The sequence below is a fragment of the Megascapheus bottae genome, chromosome X (genome assembly GCF_031878675.1).
Source record: "Megascapheus bottae isolate mThoBot1 chromosome X, mThoBot2.hap1, whole genome shotgun sequence".
NCBI classification, from domain to species: domain Eukaryota; kingdom Metazoa; phylum Chordata; class Mammalia; order Rodentia; family Geomyidae; genus Megascapheus; species Megascapheus bottae.
In genome coordinates this window covers 40978598-41002988 of record NC_143547.1, presented here as the reverse complement: position 1 = coordinate 41002988, position 24391 = coordinate 40978598, and the positions used below count along the sequence as shown (strand labels likewise).

Below are 24391 nucleotides of genomic sequence, written 5' to 3'. Positions count from 1 at the left end.
TTTCATGTCTGATTGCATCTACAGTCCCATGCCCACCAATACCTGTCAATGTGCTTGTGATACTGACAGAAGTAGATCTACCATGATGCCATCAAGCGTTGTTTGGTATGAGAATAGCCATTCAATCTGATTTACCCATATGGAGGGATTCCAGAAAATGTCATTCCCTTTAGTGTTTTACATATTTCATTGTATCTTTGGTTAAGTTACGACTTGACACTTTTTGAGGCTATCGTGAACAGAATTATTTTCTAGACTTTTTTCAGTGAGTTTTTTGTTAGTATATGGGAAAGCTATGGACTTTTTTATGTTAATTCTTTAAGCAATCATTGATTTGTTATTATAAAGCTTGTCCTACTCTATGATGCTATATCCTGCTACTTTGCTGAAACTGTTTATCAGATCTAAGGGTTATCTAATGGAGTATATTAAGCATTTGGAAATAGGGATAAACGGATACTGTCTTTTCATATTTTTCTATTACTTTGGCTTGATTTTTGATCTGGCTGAGATTTGAAGTAATATTGAATAAGAGTGGTCCTAGTGGACAACCTTATTTTGATCCTGATATTAGAGCTAATGCTGTCAATTTTTTTTTTTGCCTGAGCACTGTCCTTGGACTTTCTCAAGGCTAGAGCTCTACCACTTCCAGCTTTTTTCTATGTATGTGGTACTGAGGAATTGAACCCGGGCTTTCGTGCATGCTAGGCAATCACTCAACCACTAGGCCAAACTCCTGGCCCACTGTCATTTTTTTTTTACTGTTTGGCATAATGTTGTCTATAGTTGTTTTTGTTGTTATTGTTTTAGAGTAAGTAATAACTTTATTACAAGACCTAAGGAGGATGGGCAACTTTATTTGCCTTTCTGGGCCTTGATCTTCCTTAGATGGGATTCCAGCTCCTTGACTTCTAGCACATAGCCATCTGCTCAGCTACACTGGCCTGCTCTGGATGCATTGTAGGCAAGAAGCTTCCCCTGCGGGAACTACTCTTCTAAAAGTTAGCTGATTTTTGGCATTCTTTTCTTTTCATTATATTTCTTCAGAATTTTCTTAAATCTCTTTCAGGAGTCAGCTTGGCCCCATTCTTGCCGCCCAGGGATGGCACATAGTGGGATTCGTATCACAGTAGGTACAATATGTTGTTGAGGACAATGCAGTTGCTCACCAGGGGCTTGATTTGGACCAGCTTGTTACTGTATGCATTAAGAACAACACCAACAACCCTTTAGGAGCACAAAAAGCAGAGTCCCAGGAAAAGTTGCCCACATCAGCCTAACAGCACAGTATTGCTTTTTGCCTCTTCCAACTCAGACTGTGTGTTTGTGACAGAGGTCAATCTTAGTGTTAGTGGCAGATCATCCCAGCTCATACTTCTGCCTCTTGTGGTAGAGTCTTCTCTTTCCTCCAGTCTTGTGGTGTAGTGCCAGTTGTCTCAAGATATGCCCATCACTGGTCAATGAATGAAAAGAACTTTATATTGCTTTTTAAAAAGACTTATTATCTTTTAGTTGTGTGAAGGTGTTGCCATTCAACAAAGCAGTTAATGAATACAGTGCATCTTGATCAATGTCATGCCTTTCATCATTTTTTACCCATTCCTCCCAACTCACCCTTTCCCTCACTTTGAATTTGTAGGATATTTATTCATTTTTAACCACATAACAAAGCAGGTTAATGTATAGAATTCATCTTGAGCCTTTAACATTTGCAGTACCTTTTGACCTATCCCTCCCCTTATTTTTTTTAAATTTTGTGGTATATTGAACTAATTCTTTTTTTTTGCCAGTCCTTAGTCTTGAACTCAGAGCCTAGGCACTATCTTTGAGCTTTCTCAAGGCTAACACTCTACCACTTGAGCCACAGCTCTACTTCTGGCTTTTTCTGTGTAAGTGGTTTTGAGAAATTGCATCCAGGGCTTCATGCACTCTACCACTAGGCCACCCTCCAGGCCCATACAATGAATTTTTTTTAATTTTATTTTTGAGATATTGTATAGAGGGGTTACAATTACATTTGTCAGGTAGTAGGTGCATTACTTCTCGCACACACTGATCTCCCTTCTCATGTTTTTGTCCCCATTTCCCTCTCCCCACCCCCTCCCAATCATTTTCCTTTCCCCCTTTCCTTACCTATTTCAAACACACACACACACACACACACACACACACACACACACACACACACACACGCATATTAGGCACAAAGTCAGATACAGTAACAAGATTAACCATAAGGGAAACAAAAAAAGAGAAATAACAGTTCTTAATGAACAACAATCACACATGATAAACCTCTTGCTTCCATATCCTAGAGTTCAATTCACCTAGACTCCTCCTAGATGACTTTATGTACATAGGTTTTGAGCTATTGTAATCCTCTGCTAGGAGAGTATGGATGTGTACTAATTATTACAGATGAGGGAAACCATTGAGCCTATGTTCCTTTGGGTCTGGCTTACTTCACTTAATATGATTTTTTTTGGGGGGGTCAGTCTTGGGCCTTGAACTCAGGGCCTGGGCAATGTCTTTGGGCTTTCTCAAGACTAGAGCTCAACCACTTGAGCCACAGCACCATTTCTGGCTGGAACTGAACCCCGATCTTCATGCATGCTAGGCAAGCACTCTACCATTAGGCTAAACTCCCAGCTCACTTAATATGATTTTTTCCAAGTATTTTCATTTCCTTACAAATTTGATGTCATTCTTTCTGATGACAGCATAGAATTTCATTGTGTATAATTACCACATCTTCTTGATCCATTCATCTAGTGAGAGGCATATGGGTTGGTTCCATATCTTAGCTATGATAAATAATGCTAGTGAGTTTAGCCATACAATGAATTCTTGAGTTCTTGACTACACTGTTTTCTCCCTCTTCTCCCACTCGCGCCCTGGTTATCTGTCTACTCTGCTCCCCTTACCCTGTCTCTTGCAAATACCTGTTTCCCTCAGTGGACAAATGGATCAAGAAAATGTGGTGTATCTACAGAATGTAATTTTACTCATTCTTTAGACCCAGACAAAGAAAGGTTGCATGATTTCCCTCATTTGTTGTAGCTAGAATGTGTTTATAAATCTGTAAATAAACATACTGGTTGGTGTGCAAGCAGTTACAAGTGAATTAAAAGAAATTTAATCAATTCTATGGACATTCCAAATAGTATAATTCTTTAGAAAGACTAATTCAAAGTCTATGTTTTCCGTAATTTATGTTTTACTTAATAAAAGATGATGTACAGAGACATTACAGTTACATAAATCAAGTAATGAGTACATTTCTTTTGGAATAGTGTCACCTCATCCTCACTTTCTCCCAGTTGTTCCCTCCCAGCCCCCCTCCTACACAAGTTGTAGAGTTCATATATAACATACTTGGTTTCACTGCTGCATTTATTCACCCTTTGTCCCAACATTTCTTTCTTTTTTGCAAGTCCTGGGGCTCGAATTCAGGGCCTGGACACTATCCTTGGGTTTTCTTAAGGATAGCACTCTACCACTTGAGACACAGCACCACTTCCAGCTTTTCCTGTGTATGTGGTACTGAGAAATCAAATCGGGGGCTTCATGCATGTCAGGAAAGCACTCTATCACTACGCAATGCTCCTGGCCCCTGTCCCACCATAAGAATATCCTCCTTTGGTCTCACTGTGTGAATGTCTAGAAACACTCATAAATTATCATGTTCAAGTGCATTGTTTTTACCATCAAGTGCAGATTTATAGGCACAATCTCGTTACAAAAAATGAAGGAATCCAGGCAGTTTGTGCTTCCTTTGTCTGGCTTAATCCACTTAATATAATTTTTTTCCAAGTCTTTACATTTACTTATGAATGGTACAGTATCATTCCGTTTCTGATGGAAACATAGAATTCCATTGTGTACATATATAATATTTTCTTGATCAATTTGTCCACTGAGGGGCATCTGGGTTGATTCCATATCTTGTCTATGGTAAATAATATTGTAATAAACATGGTTGTTCTGGTAGTTCTAGTGTGACCTGGTTTTGTATTGTGTTGGATAAATGCCCAGGAGTAGAATTGCTGGGTCATAAAAGAAGTTCTATGTTTAATCTTTCAAGGAACCTCCATACTGCTTTCCAGTGTGGTTGAACAAGTTTACATTCACATCAACAATGCAGTCGCATTCCCTTTTGGCCACATACCTGCTAGCAGCATCTGTTATTCTTAGTTTTCTTGATGATGGCCATTGTTGTTGTTTTTAACTTTTGCCAGTTCTGGGGCTTAAACTTAGGGCCTGAGCACTGTCCTTGGGTTTTCTCAAAGCAAGCACTCTACCACCTGAGCCACAGAACCACTTCCAGATATTTTTTTCTATGTAGGTGGTACTGAGGAATCCAACACCGATCTTCATGCATGCTAGGCAAGCACTCTACCATTAGGCCAAACTCCTGGCCCCTCAATATTGTTTCTATTTGCACTTCTTGTATGGTCAGAGATGTTGAACATTTTTTCATGTGTCTATTGGTCAATTTTTTTCTAAGAAGTATGTCTTTAACCCATTTATTATTTTTTCATATTCATAAAGCTGCTTTCATTTTTTTCAGATTTTTAAAGTTTTCATAATAGAAGTACTTTACATCTTCAGTTAGGTTAATTCCTTTGTTTTTTTTTTGAAGCTATTACAAATGGAGTTCCTTCCCTGATTTCAGTCTCTTATATATGAGGAATGTTCCATGAATTTCCAGCTTCTCCATAGCTTTTATCATAAAGAGTGTTGAATCACGTGAAATGTTTCCTCTGCATCTTTTGAGATGATCATGTGGTTCTTGTAATTGATTCTACTGATGCTAATGTGTTGAATTATATTGACTTGCATATATTGAACCAGCCTCACAACCTTGAAATGAGTCCCATTTGGTCATAGTATTTTTTTGGTCATTTTTTGTGGAGGTAGAATCGGGGGGAGGTAGTTATTGAAGTCAGTTGACCAGAATTTTATTGAGGAGTTTTGCATCAATGTTCATCAAAGAAATGGTTCTAGAGTTCTCTGTCTTTGATGGGTCCTTATCTGTTTGGGGGATGAAGGTTATGCTGGCGACATAGAGTATGTTTGGTAGTGATCATCACCTTTGAATTTCATGGAAGATTTGATGAGTATTGGAGAGAGCTCTGCTTTGAAGGCCTTATAGAATCAAGCTGTAAATCAATCTAGTCCTGGGCTTTACTTGGTTGGGAGGTCTTTTTTTTTTAATCAAAAATTTAACCACAATACAAATTTTAGTTTCTCTACCAAGTACAACGTGTTACTTAAGGGGTGGGGAAACCCCCATAGTACAGACAATTTCTCAAATGCTGAGGTCTTTGCAAATAGGTGGGCAAGAACTAGATGTACAGAACCACAGCCAGGGTGTTTACTCAGAGAATCATGACTCTGGATATTGATTTTCAGGAAGTATATTAATAAAGAACTCCCAACTGATTTTTTTTTAAAGTAAGACTTTGCTTGTTGCCTTTTACTTGAAGGTGCAAGGAAGGGCCTGGGATGCTAAAGTGTTCTAATGAGATGCTTAGCTAACAGGCACCTTAAAGGCAGTGTCTGGGAGTGAGGGTGGCAGCAGCTACATTTAATCACTCCATTCAACAGAGGAGTTAGTTGATGACCAGAGAAATACTGTCTCCTGATGTTTGAAAATCATCTTCCAAAAATGGTTGCACAACCTACACACTTGATGACTTGACAAACTCTATGGAGCTGCTTTGCCAAGGAAGGCTGGAATGAGAACTCGTCTGCTGCTTGTGCTACAGCTTTTGTTACAGACAAAACAACTGCTGCCCCCACGCCTGCACTCAAAACTCATACAGGCCCTGGGCACACACTTGCCGGAAGTAGACTGTGATTGGCCTCCAATCTTCTCACAGGTTGGGGTCCTTGGCTTCCACCAGTGGGGAGGGTGCGGCCCTGGGCAGTGACTCTTCTGCAGTGGAGGCACTGCCATTATATGTGATATCCTTTTGCTGCAAGCGGTTTTTCACCTCTTTTATTCCCATTTTTGCATGATCTTTTTCAAACTTATAGACTGTCTTCATCGCTGGGTTTGCTTTTGTTTTCACTGTATTCAGAATCGGTCTACTTCCTTTCCTGACCATGGAGAGTCACTGATGGTACAGTTTATCACTACCGGCATATTCACCCTTGTTGATCTCCTCTTCACGCTGAAGCCCTCACCAGAATTTAGGAGGTCTAGTGAGCCATCAGTAAACTGCTTGAAGAGCTGCAGCTGTGTGGCATTCTGCAGGAACTGTCTCATGGCTCCAGAGTGATAGTGTGACACGAAGGCCTCCTCTTAGAAACTGATGGGCTCCCCCGGCTCAATTTTCAATGTATTTTGTTAGCTACCAAAGAAAGTAGCCTGGGCCTTGAGGAAGGCTCTGGCCACCTCATTGCCTGTGGTTATGGAGACCTTCTTTAGCCTGCTCTTCAGGGAATCACATCATTTGGGAGGCTCTGGAGGTCATCAAAGGGTGTTTCCAGGGGGTTGGTGTCCACATTCAGGATCACAACATCCTCTAGTGCCACACTTCTGACTGTCTCCATTTAACTTAAATGAATTCCTATGAAGAGTAGGGCAGGGGAGCACAGCAGTAGTCCAGCAGGAGTGGAGGCAGCACGGGGATATATACATGCTGCCAGTACACGGGGTAAAGCACCGCAGCTTAGCTATGAATACAGGCAGTCAACGTGCTCAGCTTGCTGTAGGCAAGGAGGATCCAGCGCTCATCCAGCATGCTGGCATACATCTGTATGCCACACAAAGTATTCTGTCAGATTTCTATTCTCAGGTATGCTGCGAAGCTCTCAGGTGTCAGGTACAGTAAAATAAGAATGCACGATGAGATGAACAGACACGCCTGGGTCAGGGATGGGAAGTTTGTGCTGTGTTTCAAGAAGTTCATTCCACTGACTTTCCTATCTTTTAGTCATGTAATCTGCCAAGATGTTAAGTAGTTTGTAAAATACCTCGAACCAAGGGAGATAGTTTAAGATAGCTCTTGGCTCCTGAAGATAAGCGGCAGAACCCGAATCTCTGCTGTCAATGTCAGTGAGCACAAATGTGAAGTTCCGGCCAACATGGCTAACTGTGAGGCTGTCCATAGAGAAGGAGAAACAAAACTTGGTCAAAGACTGTAGAACTTCCTGAAAGATTGCCACCTGTCCTAGGATAGGCCACTTCCACATACACTTCAAATGTTGTTTCTGGGTTTTGCTTGATCCTGGAGCCCTTGGTCCCCGGGTCTTCTCATGGGTCTGTGGACCCCACTTGGCGCTGCGCTGCCCGCCCACCCATGCCCGACTGGCCTCCCTCTGGCGCCTCTGGTTAGAAGGTCTTTTATTGCCATTTTAATTTCTGGTTATAGGTCTATTTCTTTGTTTAAATATTGGTTTAGAGGGAAATGGGGACAAAAACATGACAAGGGGTAACAATGTGTGAAGTAATGCACCTTCTATCTGGTGAATGTAATGTAACCCTCTATTCATTACAATAAAAATATATGAAAAATTAATATTGGTTTTGTTTTTGTATATCAATATTTTCCAGGAATCTTTTGTTAGCATAAAAGTATGCAAAGTTTCCCCTTATAAAGCTCTGAGCCTTGTTTGTTTCTGTCATGATGTTCCCATTTTTGTCTCTAATTTTATTTATTTAGTTGTGTTCTCTTCTTTTTATAGTCAGATTTGCTCTGTCAATATTTAATTTTTTTCAAAGACCCAGCTCTTTATTTTGTTTATTCTTTCTAGGTTTTTTAAGTATCTAATTCATATGTTTCTATTCTAATTTTGAGTATTTGTTTCTATTGGTTTGGGGTTTGGCTTGTTCCGGTTTTTCAAGGACCTTGTATCATTAAAGTCTTTATTAGAGATTTTTCCAATTTGTTGATGTGTGCACCCAGAACTGTAAATTTTCCTCTGAATACTGCCTTCACCGTGTCCCAGACGAACTGGTATTTTGTATATTCATTTTTGTTAAATTTCATAAACATTCACATTTCCATTCTAATCTCTTCAGTGACCCACTGGTCATTCAGCAATGTGTTGTTCAGTCTCCATGAATTAGATAATTTTCTATGATGGCTTTTGGCATTGAGCTCTAATTTTATTCTGTTGTGGTCTTACAGGATACAGGAAATAATCTCATTTTTTTGAATTTGCACAGATTTGATTTGTGCCCTAAAATATGATGTATTTTGGAGAGTGTTCCATGACCTACCAAGAATGTATATTCTGATCCTGATGCATGTAATTTTTTGTAGATGCCTGTTTAGTCAATCAATGCACTTATTTAGGTCTGAGGTCTTTGCTAAGGTTTTTTTCTTGTCCTGGGTCTTGAACTCAGGGCCTGAGCACTGTTGTTGGGCTTTCTCAAGGGTAGTGCTCTACCATTTGAGCCACAGCACCATTTCCAGCATTTTTTTCTATGTATGTGATATCAAGGAATCAAACCCAGGACTTCGTGCATGCTAGGCAATCACTCTACCACTAGGCCAAACTCTCAGCCCATCTTTGTTGAGTTTTTTTCCTGCATGATCTATCCAGATATGACAATCATGTGTTGAAATAATCAGCAATCAATGTTTGGATCTATGTGTGTTTTTAGAATAAGTAGTGTTTGATGAAGTTGGGTGCTCCAGCATTTGGTCCATAGACATTTAGAACGGTTATAACCTCCTGTAGGAGTTCCCATTATTGTCTCTTCTCACTAATTTTAAGTCTATTTTATCTGATAATAGTATTGCTATTCCAGCCTGTTTATAGAGATCGTTTGCTTGCATTTATTTTAGCTTTTCGCTTTGAGAATATGCTTATTATTCTTAGGTATGATCATACTATTCCTAGTAATAATTCCTGACAAAGATATGTGATTTTTGTACGTGATTTTGTTTATATATTGTGTTTTATATACTAATTTGCACGTGTCAAACCATCCTGCATAACTAGAATGAACTCAATTTGTTCATGGTGTGTGATCTTTTTAATGTGTTGTTGAATTTAGTTTATAAGTGTTACATTAAGGATTTTGCACCTACAGTCATTGAGGAAATCGATCCTATGGTTATTGAGGAAATTGAATCCTTTTCTGGCTTTGGTATCAGAGTAATACTAGCTTCATAGAATTGATTTTGGAGGCATTGCTTCCATTTTATTTTGTGGAATAGTCTGAGAAACATTAGTGCTAATTTTCCTTAAAAGCTTGAAAGAATTTAGGGTTAATCTTACAGAACATGGTTATTTTTTATGGGGATATTTTATTATTGCTTGAATGTATTTTTACACAATATTTTTCACTTTGGCATGCATCTGGGGGATAAATCTCCTAAGTCAAGTCATATTCATTCATTTTCAGAGTGAGCTAATTGCCTTTTTACTATTGAGGGCTTTGTGTGTGTATGTGGCGGGGAGGGGGGCAGGTGGTGCTGGTCCTAGGGCTTAAACTCAGGGACTGGATGCTGATTTTGAACTTTTTTGATCAACGCTAGTACTCTTAACTCCTGAGCCATAGCGTTTCAATGCAACATATCAATTGATAGGTACAGCGCATCTTGTTCAGTCTCACTTCTATTATGTTCCTTCACCTCTCCCAATTCCATTCATTCTCTCAATTTCCTACTCCCATGTTCCATATGTACTTCAAGTATTACGTATTGGCCCACTTACTTGTCCTCTGTGGTTTCAATTGTGTTGTTTGTATTATCTAATTTTCAAAAACCTAAAGGTATTTCTAGCCTCATAAATTACTTTTGTCTATTTATTGTGTATGTATAAATTAAATTATGAAATATGTACTCCTCAATGTTTGGCTCCTTTTGTCTAATATTATGTTTGTGAGATTCATCCATATTGTTGCATGTAGTTAATTTCTGGTTGACCATATTCATAAATAATTTAGGCAGTCTTTCCCAAGTTCAGGAACATTACTTTGAAGGCCTGAAGTTATAATTCACTATTGTGCTCTTCAATTATTCTCTATAGAAAATGAAAAAATGGGAGTTGGAGTTGCGTTTAAGGTGATAGAGCATCAGCCAATGAAAAAAGTGTTAGATACCAAGTTTGAGTGCTAGTCTTGCAACAAAAACAGAAAAAAAAGTAAAGAAGATTAACAAAACTAAAAATTAATACTGAGTTCCCTATTATGCACCAAGTATGTATAGCATTTTATATTTAACTCTTAGTAAGTAACCACATAAAGTACATATAATTGTTTTTGTTACATAAATAATTAAACAGATCAAGCAACTTATAGCACTCATAGTTATAAAGAGCAGATTTTGAATTCACAACTGATTCCTAATCTCAAACCACTCCCCATAGTTATGTAATTTTTATTTACCTATCTTCCGAAACCAGTGTGCTTCATTAATTCTGTTTTCTTCATTAATTCTGTTACTCTCTTGTTCATCACAAGGCTGAGTAAGTTTCAGGAGTGCTACATCAAACAGGAAAATAGATACTGAGGGCTTTTACCTTACAGTCTAGCAAAAGTCTGCTTTTTAAAAGAGTCACGCAGGAATTTGAATTTCACAAGTTCTGTGTGTGTGGGGGGGTGCATATCAAAGTAATTAGAATGACAAAAAAAACATTGTCAAGCTCCAAGTAGCTGTCAATACAGCTTTGGGAAAAATGCATCTTTGGAGAGATTTATGATTTTAATTGGTGAAATCAGTTACCACGTGATATAGAAAGATGATTTTCATGTAAGGAAATTAACAAGAATGGTCATTACAATTATCAGATGGTGCTTAGCATGTAAAAGGCCCTAGTTTCAATCTCTAGTAGCAAGAAAAAAGTCTAAAATGTCTAAAATGGAGAGTAAGAATTGGAAGAATACAAATAGACTAGCATAATAATTTACTGCTATTTATTTCATTCAAAATAAAGGTCACTGTAGAACCAGAACATGTTTTCATTACCAGAAAGCACTTATTACTTACCCCATACATTTCTGGAAAATAAGAATGTATACCAGTAAAATTTTCCTCATTTGAAAAGAAAACTGTTTTGCTATGTTTAACACCCTGTTGAAAGGAATTTGAGGTATAAAATGGAACTACAGTAATAAACACAATAGAATTTCTAAAGTATGAAGGCTTTGGTATGCTTTGAGCATTAAAAAAAAGAAATTCATGGGCATTAGAAATTAAAAAAAGACCTGTTATACATAAAGGACAAAACCAAAGAAAGTATGGTGAAAAGAATGTGATGTTGCTAGAGATTACCTCGCATGAGGTAGTTAAAAAGAAGTAGGAATAGATAAAGGAAATGACAGACTTAGGTAGATAGACAATTCAAAGTAGGAGTATTGAGGGGGTGAGTCTCATCAAGGTATAATTCATGCATATATGTAGATGGCAGAATAAACTTCACTGATACCACTAACTGATGCTAGTAAAAATAAAGGGGAACAATATAATTTGGTTTAGAAAGCATTAAAAACAAGCAGGGTTCTGAGCATTATTGCCTTGGCATCTTTTTTTTATATGTTCAGTTCATAGATTAGGATCAAGTGTAAACTGGAGAGAAAAGAAACAGGAAAGAAAGAAAGGAAGAAAAGAAGGGAGGGACATGTATTTAAAGCCAACTAGGCTCAAACAGCTGAAATCATATATGGAGATGAATGATAGTGATGCAAATCTTTTCTTTGCTTGTGGATGAAGAAACCAAAATAGACTTCTCTGGTCAACATTAATAAGGAACATGAAGCTGAATTCAATATTAGTTTGAAATAAGTGTGCTCAATGTACTTGAAGTAATCAATGGAGGATAGAGGCAAGGTAAGGAACTCAAAATAACCAAGGAGATATTTACCTGTATTGAAGTAAGATATAAGTCTATTCATTTCATTCTTTCTAAAAAATAAAGAAAGAAGTTTTCAATTGTTCTAAAACTTCACTGTGAATGAAGCACTGAAAAAGATACCATTTGAAAACTGGACAAAAAGCAGTTCATAGTTTAAGGCTACAATTTACTCTTTAATACCACCCCCCACTATAACATAGTTATTCTTATCCAGTGATTCCACATTTCTTCTATTGATAAATTCACTTTCATCAAAGGAATTCAGTGACAGATAAACTTTTATATTACAAGCTCATTAAATTTGGGAGTCGGTACTAACCTCTATAATTCATAATCTTTGTTTTTGTGGTGGGGTGCGTGCGTGCGTGCGTGCGTGCATGTGTGTGTGTGTGTGTGTGTGTGTCCGTGCTAGCATTTGAATTCAAGGCCTGGATATTGTCCCTTAGTACACTGGCCATCTTGTTTAGCTTTAAAAACATTTAAAAATAATTTTGTTACTATTTAGGGGACTATCATTTTATAAATCAGGTAATGAGTACTTTTTCTCTGGACAATACCATCCCTTTCTTTACTTTCTCCTTGGGTTTTTTTAAGAGGGGAAATTGATAGCATACATTATTATTAAAATGAAGTTTAGAACCATTATTTTAAATAAAGTGTATAGAAGTCTAATATATAAGAAAATATAGGGCTGGGATATGGTTCAGTTGTAGGTCTCTCACCTAGCATGCATGAGGTCTTGGGTTCATCTCTACCAATTGGAAGAAAGGCAGGGAGAAAGGAAGGAAAAAAGAAAGGAAGAGTGTTTCTAACTGAAGCAGACAGGGAACAGGAGCCTCAAATTTCCAGGTTTGTTTAGAATGCCATTTAAAAAGCCACTTCTCTAATACTGACCTCTCATTATATAGATGAGAAAAATAATCAGGTGATAGAGATGTTTGTCCAGGTTGATGCAGTTAGTGACAATCAAGTCTATCTATACCTCTTGACTACTTATCAAGTTTCTTTAAGGAATGTAAAAATCTCAGCACAGGAATTCAATTTTCCAGTTCTACATTATGTAGACTGGAAGTTGTCCTAACAAGTAAAGAGCTCAACAGTCTAAAAAATCAACTATTTTTCTTAAATCTGGAAAATCAGCGAGGAAAAAGTGCAAACCACTGCCACAATGAACAAAGAGACAGGGAGTGAGTATAGGAAACCACAATTTACTGAAGTAGACACTCATTGTGGAAAGTGAGGCAAGATACATATATGAGAAGACATAAATTATGTCTTTCATAAATATAATCAAAAATAAAAATTTTAATTGTGTTTAATAGATTTATATATTTTATAATAAAACCTATACATTTTATTTTTTAATTTAAAATATTAGATTTTTAAATGTTTATAATTTAAATTTTATTAAATGTAAATCTTATTAAATTTGAATAAGTTATAGTTTTTTGTTTTCATTTTTGTTTTTTGTTGGTCATGAAGCTTGAATTCTGGGCCTAGGCTCTGTCCCTGAGCTTTTCAGCACAAGGCTAGCGTTCTACCACTTGAGCCACAGCCCCACTTCTGACTTTCTGGTGGTTAATTGGAGATAAGAGTCTCAAAGTCTTTGTGCCCACGCTGGCTTTGAACTGTGATCCTCAGATCTCAGCCTCCTGAGTAGCTAGGATTACAGGTGTAAGCCACCAGCACGCTGTCAATAAGTTATAATTTTTAAAATGCCAGACTCAGAAATGTTTACTGAGATTTGAACTGGAAAAAATTAAACAAGATCTCCTCCCATCACAATTTATATGTTATAGGAATGAGGCAACATACATGGACTATCTTCATCTATCTTTTGCAATCATTTGATAAGAAACTGCAAACTCTTCTAAATAGAGACAATACCAGAAGTTCTAAAAGTCACTAGTACATGGGCACTGATGGCTCATGCCTGTAATCCTAGCTACTCAAGAGGCTGATATCTGAGGATCCTGGTATCAAGCCAGCCTGGGCAAATAAATCAAAGAGACAATTCCAATTAATCAGCAAAAAGCTGAAGTAGAGATATTGCTCAAGAATTAAAGCACTAACCTTGAGCAATAAGGCTATAAACCCTCTGGCTCTGAGTTCAAGCCCTAGTATTAGTATAAAAAAGTAACCTATTGCCCATGTGTTTGAAGTAATAGATAATATGTGTGTTTTAGAAGAATAAACAGCACCCATTTTAGCCACATGATTAGCAGTTAATAGATACCTTTATTATCCCACTCCAAAAGTTTCAAGTATAGACCATTAGGCCAGTGCATTGCTTAAGCAGTAGAGTACCTGCCTAAAATGTGTGATGTCTGAATTCAATCCCTGGTACTGAAAAAAAGTATAAGGCATATGAATCAAAACTATTACTTTTAGTCTTTTATTCATATTTCCTGCAGAGGGAGTAGTTTTGTGATCTGTGACTCCAGTACCTTTGCCAGGTTTTCACTATGGATACAAGAGACACAAGTTTGTTCTGAAGTGCTCTGTTCTTAACAAGACCTTTCCTCAGGAGAAACTGTAACAGCAGAGTTTACCCATTAGTGATAGTATTGATATACATTTTAATTTGCTGTGTTTGCAGTGAGAAGAGCATGATGTTTTCACAATCCTTTGGCCTCATAGCCTTTCCAGCTTCACAGTCAGCAGAAACGGCCAGGGTTGCAGCCCTTCTTGAGTTCTTGTCTCAGAAAAATGATGAAAGAAATCCACAAATAGGGCTGGGATGTAGCTCAGTGGAAAATGCTTACCTAGCAAGTGCAATATCCTGGGTTCGAGCCCCAGGACCAAAAAGAAAAAGTCAAAAGGAAGTAGTCCACAAATAATGAAAGTTGAGAGCAAAGAACTTTATTCAGATGAGACATTTTTACTTGAAGGCCTCTGATCTTTCTCTGGGTTGCCTAATTTTGAGGTTTTTATACCCAGGCTGTGCTCCAATTGGCTCTGTTATACTTAGGTGTTTGAAAGATGATATTATATTGGTCAAGTCCTACAACATCTAGACTGGGTTTTAAAATTCTCAACAAGGGCCCTTCTGCAAATCTGATGTTTTGTTTCCTGCTGGAACCTCATCTGCAACATGTGTCTTTAGCATGTGGTTTCCACATGCTAGGCCAGGATGCTGTTTAAAGGCCCTGGGTCCTAGCTAATCTACTCCACCATATCGGAACCTAATGACTTAAGAAAAGGGAAACAACCCATACTAGTGTACGTTAGTTATTCTGTCTTTCTTAAAGTGTAGAGGAACAAAAAATAAACCCTGAAAGAAATCACAATCCAATTAACAAATGGGCTAAAGATATAAGGAGAGACTATGGAAAGCAGTACAGAGGTTTCTCAAAACAGAGCTTCTTTATGAACCAGCAATTCTACTCCTCTGCATTTATCCAACAAAACACAAAGCAGCCAAAATAAAGCTACCAGCACAACCATGTTCACTGCAGCATTGTTAACCACTGCAAAGATATGTAACCAACCTAGATGCTCCTTAGTAAAAGAATGAATCAAGAAAATGTGGTATACATACAGAATGCAATTCTATGCTTTCATCAGAGTGGTATTGCACCATTCGTAAAGAAATGGAGAGATTTGGGAAAAAATGTATTAAGTGGAGTAAGCCAGACCAAAGAAGCACAGGTTGCATGGTTTCCCTCATTTTTTTATAACTAGAATGTGCGAATAAATCTACACTTGATGGTAAAGGACACAAAAATACACCTGGACACGATAAATAATACAGGTCTTTACACATTCATACAGTGAGACCAAAGGAGTATATTCTTAGGAGAGGATCACAAAGCTTCAATAGCTATATGCATATGACCATGTAAAATGATGCTAAATGAAATGAACTCAAATAACTGGAAACAAGAGGCTTTTTGTTGTTCTGCTTTTGGTTTTTGTGATTTTCCCCATCTTCATCACTGCTTTGTTTCTGTACCTTCTGTCTTATATGTAAGTCTATGTGCTTTAGGGAGGGTAAGTGAGAGCACAGAAAAGGTGGGACAAAGTATGAATAAATGCATCTGTGATACTTACTAGACACTGTGTTGAAAAAGATCTATACAACCTGTGGCAGAGGGAAAAACTGGGAGAAAATGAGGGAAGAGTTGATATACTGTTCATAAAGAAAATACTCTTTACCTGACTTATTTAATTGTAACCCCTCTGTACATCATCTTTACAATAACAGTAAAAAGAAAGAGGAAAGGAAATATTCTGAGAAGCACTAGAGATGTTCACTTAAGAGACACAAGCTCATAATTGATAGGATCATAAGATTATTTCCTTTCTCACAAATTCAACACCACACTACTGAAGGACTGTTAATAGCAGTCAGTTTCTTTATGTGCTGTGTTTGGCTATCAAAAAAAAACTTAAAGACATACTAATCAGCCAAAACACACAAGTTGAAGACACAGCAAGCATTAGAAGTGGGCATGGCTAGAATGTTGGAAACATTTATGGTTAATATGGTTAAGGGCTATAATGGATCAAGTAGACAACATACAAAAATGGATGAGTAGTGTAATCAAAATGAAGGAAATTCTAAGAAGAACAGAGCTGCAAAACACTTTAATAAACTTGATAATACATGTGATAGGTAGACTGGATACTGTTGACCTTGAGAATATACCAATAGAAATCCTCAGTATAAAAACATAAAAATACAAAGTGAAACAGTAGAATATCCCAGGAGCGTCAAGAAAGTAGTTTGCTGAGAGCCACTCTTGTTTTTTCTTCATACTTAAAAGAGAGCTGACTACTCTACTTTTGGCTTTTTTGGTGGTTAATTGCAGATAAGAGTCTTATTGGATTTCCTGTTTGGGCTGGCTTCAAACCACAGACCTCAGATCTCAGGCTCCTGAGTAGCTAGGATTACTGGCATAAGCTATCAGCGCCTGGCCTAATCATTCATAAGAAAAGTAAGCAGTTTTGTTTTTATTTTGATTCTTTTCTCTTTTCCCTCTATTTTTTCTTTCTTTCTTTTCCTGGTTGCTTATTCTAACACCCTCTTAACAAATGTTATTATTATTCTTTGCTGGCCCTCTATAACTCTCTGATGCTCCCCCACGTAAAACAGGTATGAAGTACCTGCTTTCACCATAGTCCACTCATTTTTCCCTCATCTCCTAAATGTTGTATTTCTACTCCCAATGGCTCTTCTGTCAACAGCTAATTTCTAACCACTCTTCCTAGTATTCATATCCTCTTAACTTCCCAACAGCAGCAAACAAATACCATAGGCCCCTGAAATGTAATAGGATTGGCTGTATTAACACTGTTAACAAACATCTTACTCTCTGTAAAACTCATATTAAAATTTAAATTGGTAAATTTAATATACCAACTCCCAATTAAGAGGGAGCGCAGTACATCAACCCAGTCAATACTCAATGGTGTATTAAGACTAACGTATAGGGTGGACTTCAGAAGCCACAGAAAATACTCAAGCTCACAAAGACTGAACAACACACTGCTAAATAAAGAGGGGTCATCAAAGAGATAACAGAGGAAATCCAAATGTTTCTAAAATCCAATGGAAATGAGAACACAACCTACCAGAATCTTTGGGACACAGCAAAAGTCCTCCTAAGAAGAAAGTTTAGAGCCATGAGTGCCTACATCAGCAAAATAGAGCTCTCTCAAATCGATACTTTAATGATGCCTTACAAGCTCTTAGAAAAATCAAAAAGAAACCAAAGTCAAAACAAATAGAAAGAAATAGTAAAAATTAGAACACAAATCAATGAATTACAGACTAAAAATTACAAAGATTAGATAAATGAAAACTTGAACAAAATGAGAAGAGAAATAAAATTAGGAACAAGAAAGAAGATATCATAACAAATACAAATGAAACATTATGAGAGAATACTTAACAAACCTTTACTCAAATTAAAAAAAATCTAATAGAAATAGATGCAGTCTGTATGTCATCATTCCACAAATAGAGAACCAATTAACAATGCAAATCTTGCTGGGCACCAGTGGTAGCCAACTGTAATGCTAGCTATTCAGGGGGTCAAAATCTGAGGATTGAGGCTTGAAGCCAGTCAAGGTAGGAAAGTCCACAAGACTCTCATCTCCAATAAACTACTCTGAAAAAGCTGGAAATGGTGCTGTGGTTCAAGTGGTTGAGTGCTAGCATTGAAGAGAAGTTCAGGGACAGCACTAGGGCACTGAGTTCAAGCCCAGGACCAGCAAGCAAAAAAGAAAAAAAAAGGGCCTACTTGTGCTTCTATATAACAGTACCCAATATAAATAGTTGAATGGAGAGCATGCATTTTCTAGGCTAGTATTGCTCTTTGCAATGTCTAACAGCAAAAAGACTGAACCAAGTTTTCTTGAGGCTGAGATGTGAGGATTACAAATCAAAGCCAGCCCAGGCAGGAAAGTCTGAGAGATTTTATCTCTAATAAACTAAAAAAAAAAAACCCAGGAGTGGGAGGTTTGCCTCAAGTGGCAGAACAGTAGCTTTGAACACAAAAAATCAGGGACTGCATCCAGGCCCACAGTTCAAGTCTTTGGACAGGCACAGTTCAGTATTTGGAAGGAGATATAATAGCTGAAAGTAAGGCATGAGCTATATAGTAAGGAAAATCTATTATTACATCAACACCTCAAAAGAGACTGAGTGAAGCTGTGAATGTAGCTCAGTGGTATAACACTTGTCTACTGTGAAGAAGACCCAAAGTTCAATCTCTAGTACTGTGAAAACAAGAAAGCCGGGCAGGATGGCTCATGTGTGTAACCCTAGCTACTCAGGAAGCTGAGATCTGAGGATCTCCGTTCAAAGCCACCCCGGGCACTAAAGTCTGTGAGACTCTTATCTCCCATTAACTCCCAGAAAACCGGAAGTGGCACTGTTACTCAAGGGGTAGGGCTGTAACTTTGAACTGAAAAGCTCAGGTACAATGCCCAGGCCAAGACTTCAAGCCCCATGACCACCACCACCACCACCACCAACAACAACAAAGACCAGAGGATAGCTATGTATAAAAAGAAGTTAATTGGACACAAAGTGCCTAAAGTCCTTGGAAAATGTCTGAGTCAAAAATTTAAACTGAAACTTCACTAAAGAAGATATACAAATGGCATCTAAGCATATGAAAAGATGCTCTATGTCATATGTCATCAGGAAAATGCCAAAGAAAATGAGATACAATAGGCCTAAATCCAAAATTTTGAAAACCCAAAGTACTGGTAAGAATATATAGCAACAAGAATTCTTATTCATTGCTGATGGGAATGTAAAATGACACAGCCACTTTGGAAAATAGTTTGGGGTTTTCTTCTAAGGCTAAAAATAGTCTTATCACATCATACAGAAATTGTACTCCTTGTTATTTACCCAAGAAAGTTAAATATATGACTATAAAAATGTACGCCTAGCTATGGACATGGTAATGGAAATATAAACATAACTATATAGACATAAAAACCTATGACTCTATAGACATAATGTTTTATTTCATAAATTAATGTGTTTCTATGACATACAAACCCTTAGCCTAATTGTGATTAAGTTCTAAATACTATGTCCCGGTGATTGTAAATAGATTCCCTCCTTGAACACTTTGTCATTAATTCAAATAAGAATTTCTCCCTCACATTCCTATGTATTTCAAGGATGCATGTTGAAGAGGTAAGGTATCATTAAAAAACCATATTGTTAACTTCATAATATCAAATATTTGGGTCATTATACAAATTTCCACATGTGTTATCATTTCTTTGTAGTTTGAATCCCCCCCCCCTTTTTTGCCAGTCCTGGGGACTGAACTCAGGGCCTGAGCACTGCCCTTGTGCTTTTCTCAAGGTTAGTGCTCTACCACTTGAGCAACAGCACCATTTCCAGCTTTTCTATGAATGTGGTACCAAGGAATCAAACCCAGGTCTTCATACATGCTAGACAAGCACTCTACCACTAGGTCAAACTTGAGTTACCTTTTAATCAGTTCATAGAACCTGTAAAAACCAGATACTCTGGGGGTAGATTGTGTATTATAGTAAGGTGAGTTTTAAACCCAGTTTTATCTCAGTCATATATATTTTGCCCAAATTAAGTTGAAACACTACAAGCCGAAGAAGAAACAAAAATGGCCTATAGACACATGAAGAAATGCTCAACATCTCTGGTCATAAAAGAAATGCAAATCAAAACAACTCTAAGATTCCACCTCACTCCAGCTAGAATGGCCAGGATCAGGAAAACGAATGACAACAGATGCTGGAGGGGATGTGGCCAGGAGGGATCACTACTACACTGTTGGTGGGAGTGCAAACTCGTTCAACCACTATGGAAAGCAGTGTGGCAGTGCCTCAAAAGGCTAAACATAGAACTCCCCTATGACCCAGCAATTCCACTACTTGGCATTTACCCAACGACCCAGAAACAAGGACATACTAAACCCACTAGCACAACAATGTTCATTGCAGCACTATTCACCATAGCAAAGATATGGAACCAACCTAGATGTCCCTCAGTTGATGAGTGGATCAACAAGTTGTGGTATTTGTACACAATGGAATTCTATGCTGCTGTCAGAAAGAATGACATCGCCCCATTTGTTACAAAATGGAAAGACTTAGAAAAAATCATATTAAGTGAAGTAAGCCAGACTCAAAGGAACTTAGGCTCAATGGTTTCCCCCATTCGTCATAATCAGTAGAAACCTTGGGCTCTACTAGCAGAGATTTGCAATAGAGCAAAATCTTGATACATAAGGACATATAATGTGAAGCTAATTGAAAGGACCTCCAGGATACTGAAACAAAAGCCATATAATGAATGATTGTTGTCCTTAATGAACTATGTTGTCTCTCATCTCCTTTGCTGTCCCTTGGTTATCTCATATTGGTATAGTATCTCACTTTGTTATCTGATATATTGAATTTATTTGTATTTGGATATTTGAAATTTGATAGGGAAGGGGGGAAAACCAAGACGGGTGGGGGGTGTGGGGGGGGAGGGATACGGGTACCAAGACATGTGAAAGGGTATCAATGTATGTGAATTAATGCACCTTCTATCTGGCAAATATCATGTAACCCTTTTACTAATTACAATAAAAAAAATAAAATAAAGCAAAAATCAATAGAGATATACTGTTACAGAGCTTATGTCCAAGCAGAGACTGCAGAACTGACTCAGAAATTCTCGGAACATTACTATTAATCCAAAATTTGAATCATTTCTTTCAAGTTATGAGGAAGTAGTAGATTCTTGTGCATTAAAACTGTTGACCAAATCTTCCATGATTTGTAAAGTTCTTGGTATCTTTTATATCACAGAAACCATGAACTGAAACATATTTCAGTAGCCCTAACTAAGCTGAAAGAAAATCAGAATCAACAAACCATTCAGGTTATATGCTCTGAGGGACTGTGTCTCTTTGTTTATTGTTAAAAAAGGAATATTCAGAATCTGGTAATCAGATTCAGATATAAACATTATTGAAGACTTAAAAGTTGTCTAGCACTCATGTGTATTTACTTGCACTCTCTTTTCTCTCAGATCTCATCAATCTTTTGCCTTTTACATGTATTACTGTATCAGTGAGTAATCACAGCAATTCCATAAGGCATATAATATTATTATGTCCATTATACAGATTGGAGAAACAGAAGCCAAGAAACATTTAAAAACGTGCTCAAAGTTGCAATATAATAAATAGTCAAGCCAAGGTACACAGACTATATTAATGTTATTCCCTGCACAATAAATCTCTCAATATAAAGTTTCTACTAAAAGTTACTATACTTTTTTCCATTTGTGAATACATCATTTCTGTTGAAATAACTTACTTATTTTCAGATTCTGGCATTTGAGAAACCTTTGGAAGAACAAGACGAAACAGACACCTGTATAATAAAATGATATAGAAAGGAATTCTTAGGAATAAACATATGGGAAAATTTATACCAAGTTACTCATCTTGATTACCTTGAAAGAACTGAGAAAAGATAAGGAGAAAAGTAATCTTGTCATGTGCGTGCGTGCGTGTGTGTGTGTGTGTGTGTGTGTGTGTGTTCACGTGTGATGCCGGTTCTGAGGCTTGAACTCAGAACTGGGCATTATCCTTGAGCGTTTTATTTTCAAGGCTTGTACTCAGCCACTTGAGCCACAGCTGTACTTCCAGATTTGGGGCTGTTCATTGCAGATAAGAGACTCTTGGACTTTCCTGTCCTGGTTGGTTACAAACCTTGATCCTTAGTTTTCAGCCTCATGAGTAGCTGACATTATAGGCATGAGCTACCAGTGCCCAGTGTTTTGTTTATAGACCTCTATACTGTAAAATACTTACAATGACAACACACCAATTTTGCGATTTTTAAATGCAATTTAATAATTTTGAAACAAAAATATGCTTTGTTAAACACAATATTGGTGTTACATCACTCATATTATCAGCCCCAATCACCATCAGAATGTCAGAGAATATACATGTCTTACGTTTTTCTTTTATAGGGAAACTGGAAATAGTCTTTCAGTATTACACAATTTAGGATCCCTATTCTTTGAGGGGAAATCAGAATGATAAGCTCACATAATAAAGCAATTGGTAGTTTCACATCTGAAAATGTTCTTTAAGGAATACCATCTGTCCTGAATGATTTTTCGCTATTTCTTCAGTGCAACTATCTCAAATCCTTCTGACAATTTTATTTCAGTTACTCAATTTCACTTTGTAAGTGTGGCCTGTAGCATATAGTTGTAGCCACAGGAACATCACCCTAGAAGCCTTGCTTCCCATTTGACATTTGTTCAGTCAAAACTACAATAGCTATCACACTATCACATACTGACTTCACTCTCTTCTCCTTCACAACTAACTGTATGTACTCCATATATCTATACAGTCACAAATTGCTTTCAGAAAAAAAATTGTTCTTTCTAGAAACAAAAGTGGGGGGAAGTCAATTACTTTCTTACTTTGTTTTACTTTGCATCTGGGTTAACAGTTTTTGTAGATATTGAGATTTATAGAATTATTTGGCAAAACTTATACAACATCAAGATGAGTAGATGGAAATCCTTTTACTTCCACAGAATGTGATTTCCTTACTTTAAAGATGAAAGTGCTTGTTTTGGATCTTCTGAATGATGAGCTAAATATTCCAAAGCTTTTCCTGCCACAACTCGCTGTCCATTCTACAAGGAACAGATACAGTAAGTTTAATTACATTTTAAAGTGATACATGCAACAGGTGTCCATATTCCTGCCCATTCAGAATTATATACAAATATGAACATATTCATTTTATACTTCTTTTTTTGTCAGTAACCAGGACTCCAACTCTGTATTTGATGCTTTCTGCTCATAGGCTGGTACTCTACCACCTGGGCCATGGCTCCAAACTCTCATTTTATACTCTGAAAAAAGCTACCAGGGATGGGGCTGGGAGTTTGGCCTAATGGTAGAGTGCTTGCCTAGCATGCACAAAGACCTGCACTCTATTCCTCCGTACCACATACACAGAAAAAGCCAGAAGTGGTGCTGTGGCTCAAGTGGTAGGGTACTAGCCTTGAGAAAGCTCAAAGACAGTGCTCAGGCCCTCAGTTCAAGAAAAAGAGCTACCAGAGAATGGTAAAATGAAGATACAAATCATTGATGCACACAGTTACTTAGGAGGCTCAGATTAGGAGTCTGAGGTTGAAATTAGATTAGGACCTGGGTTGGATGCCAACCAGGACAAAAGGTTATTGATACCCTGTCAACAAACAATGCTCGCTATGCTGGCACAGATGTGGAATGCAACTATAAGTGAGCTAGGAAGATTGAGGTTTAATGCTGGCCTCAAATGAAAAGCAGACACCTTATTTGAAAAAACAATCTAAAGCACAAAAGGTTTGGAATATGGCTCAAGAAATAGTGCTTGCCAGCAAGCAGTGAATGAGTGCTTCCTTAAGTCTGTGCTACACCTGCCTTAGCTGTCTCACCCTAGTCTCCCACCCAGCTCTCCATTTCACCTATTCTACTTTGTGACCATTGTCTCTGATCTTTCCTACCAACATGCTGTATTACTCTGATCCTAAAAGACATTTTTTGTCAGTCATTAGGCTTGAATTCAAGGCTTGGGCACTGTCCCTAAACTATTTTGCTCAAGGCTAGTGTTCTAACACTTAGAGCCACAGCACCACTTCAGATTTTTGAGTGATTAAATGGAAAAAATCATATTAAGTGAAGTATGCCAGACGCAAAGATACATAGGCTCCATGGTTTCCCTCATTTGTAATAATTAGTATATGTCTAGGATAGTCCTAGCAAGGGGTTCCAATAGCTCAACAGCTATGTACGTATCACCATATAAAATGATGCCAATTGAAATGAACTCCAAGATATAAAACCAAGAAGTATTTTTATCTTTGTTATTTATTTATTTGTTTATTTGTTTTGTGCCAGTTCTGGGGCTTGAGCTCAGGGCTTGAGCATTATCCTTGGGATTTCTCAAGGCTAGAGCTCTATCACTTGAGCCTCAGCACTTCTGGCTTTTTCCTATGTATGTGGTACTGAGGAATCAAACCCTGGTCTTTGTGCATCTAGACAAGCAC

At 37.5% G+C, this 24391-nt stretch overlaps 1 protein-coding gene and 2 pseudogenes across 1 annotated transcript in view; all 3 read right to left on the bottom strand.

Moving 5' to 3' along the window:
- Nucleotides 1–24391, bottom strand: part of Tex11 (testis expressed 11) — a 243360-nt gene that overhangs the window by 60462 nt on the left and 158507 nt on the right. The window contains exons 18-21 of the mRNA XM_090327103.1: nucleotides 22905–22990; nucleotides 21643–21699; nucleotides 11827–11867; nucleotides 10352–10447 (exon numbers count right to left, since the gene is read on the bottom strand). Of these exons, the coding sequence (XP_090183229.1) occupies nucleotides 10352–10447; nucleotides 11827–11867; nucleotides 21643–21699; nucleotides 22905–22990 (280 nt within the window). The remainder of the gene's footprint in view (nucleotides 1–10351; nucleotides 10448–11826; nucleotides 11868–21642; nucleotides 21700–22904; nucleotides 22991–24391) is intronic.
- On the bottom strand, nucleotides 856–1451 carry LOC150040937 (small ribosomal subunit protein eS8 pseudogene; annotated as a pseudogene).
- LOC150040936 (DENN domain-containing protein 1A pseudogene) lies at nucleotides 5814–9056 on the bottom strand (annotated as a pseudogene).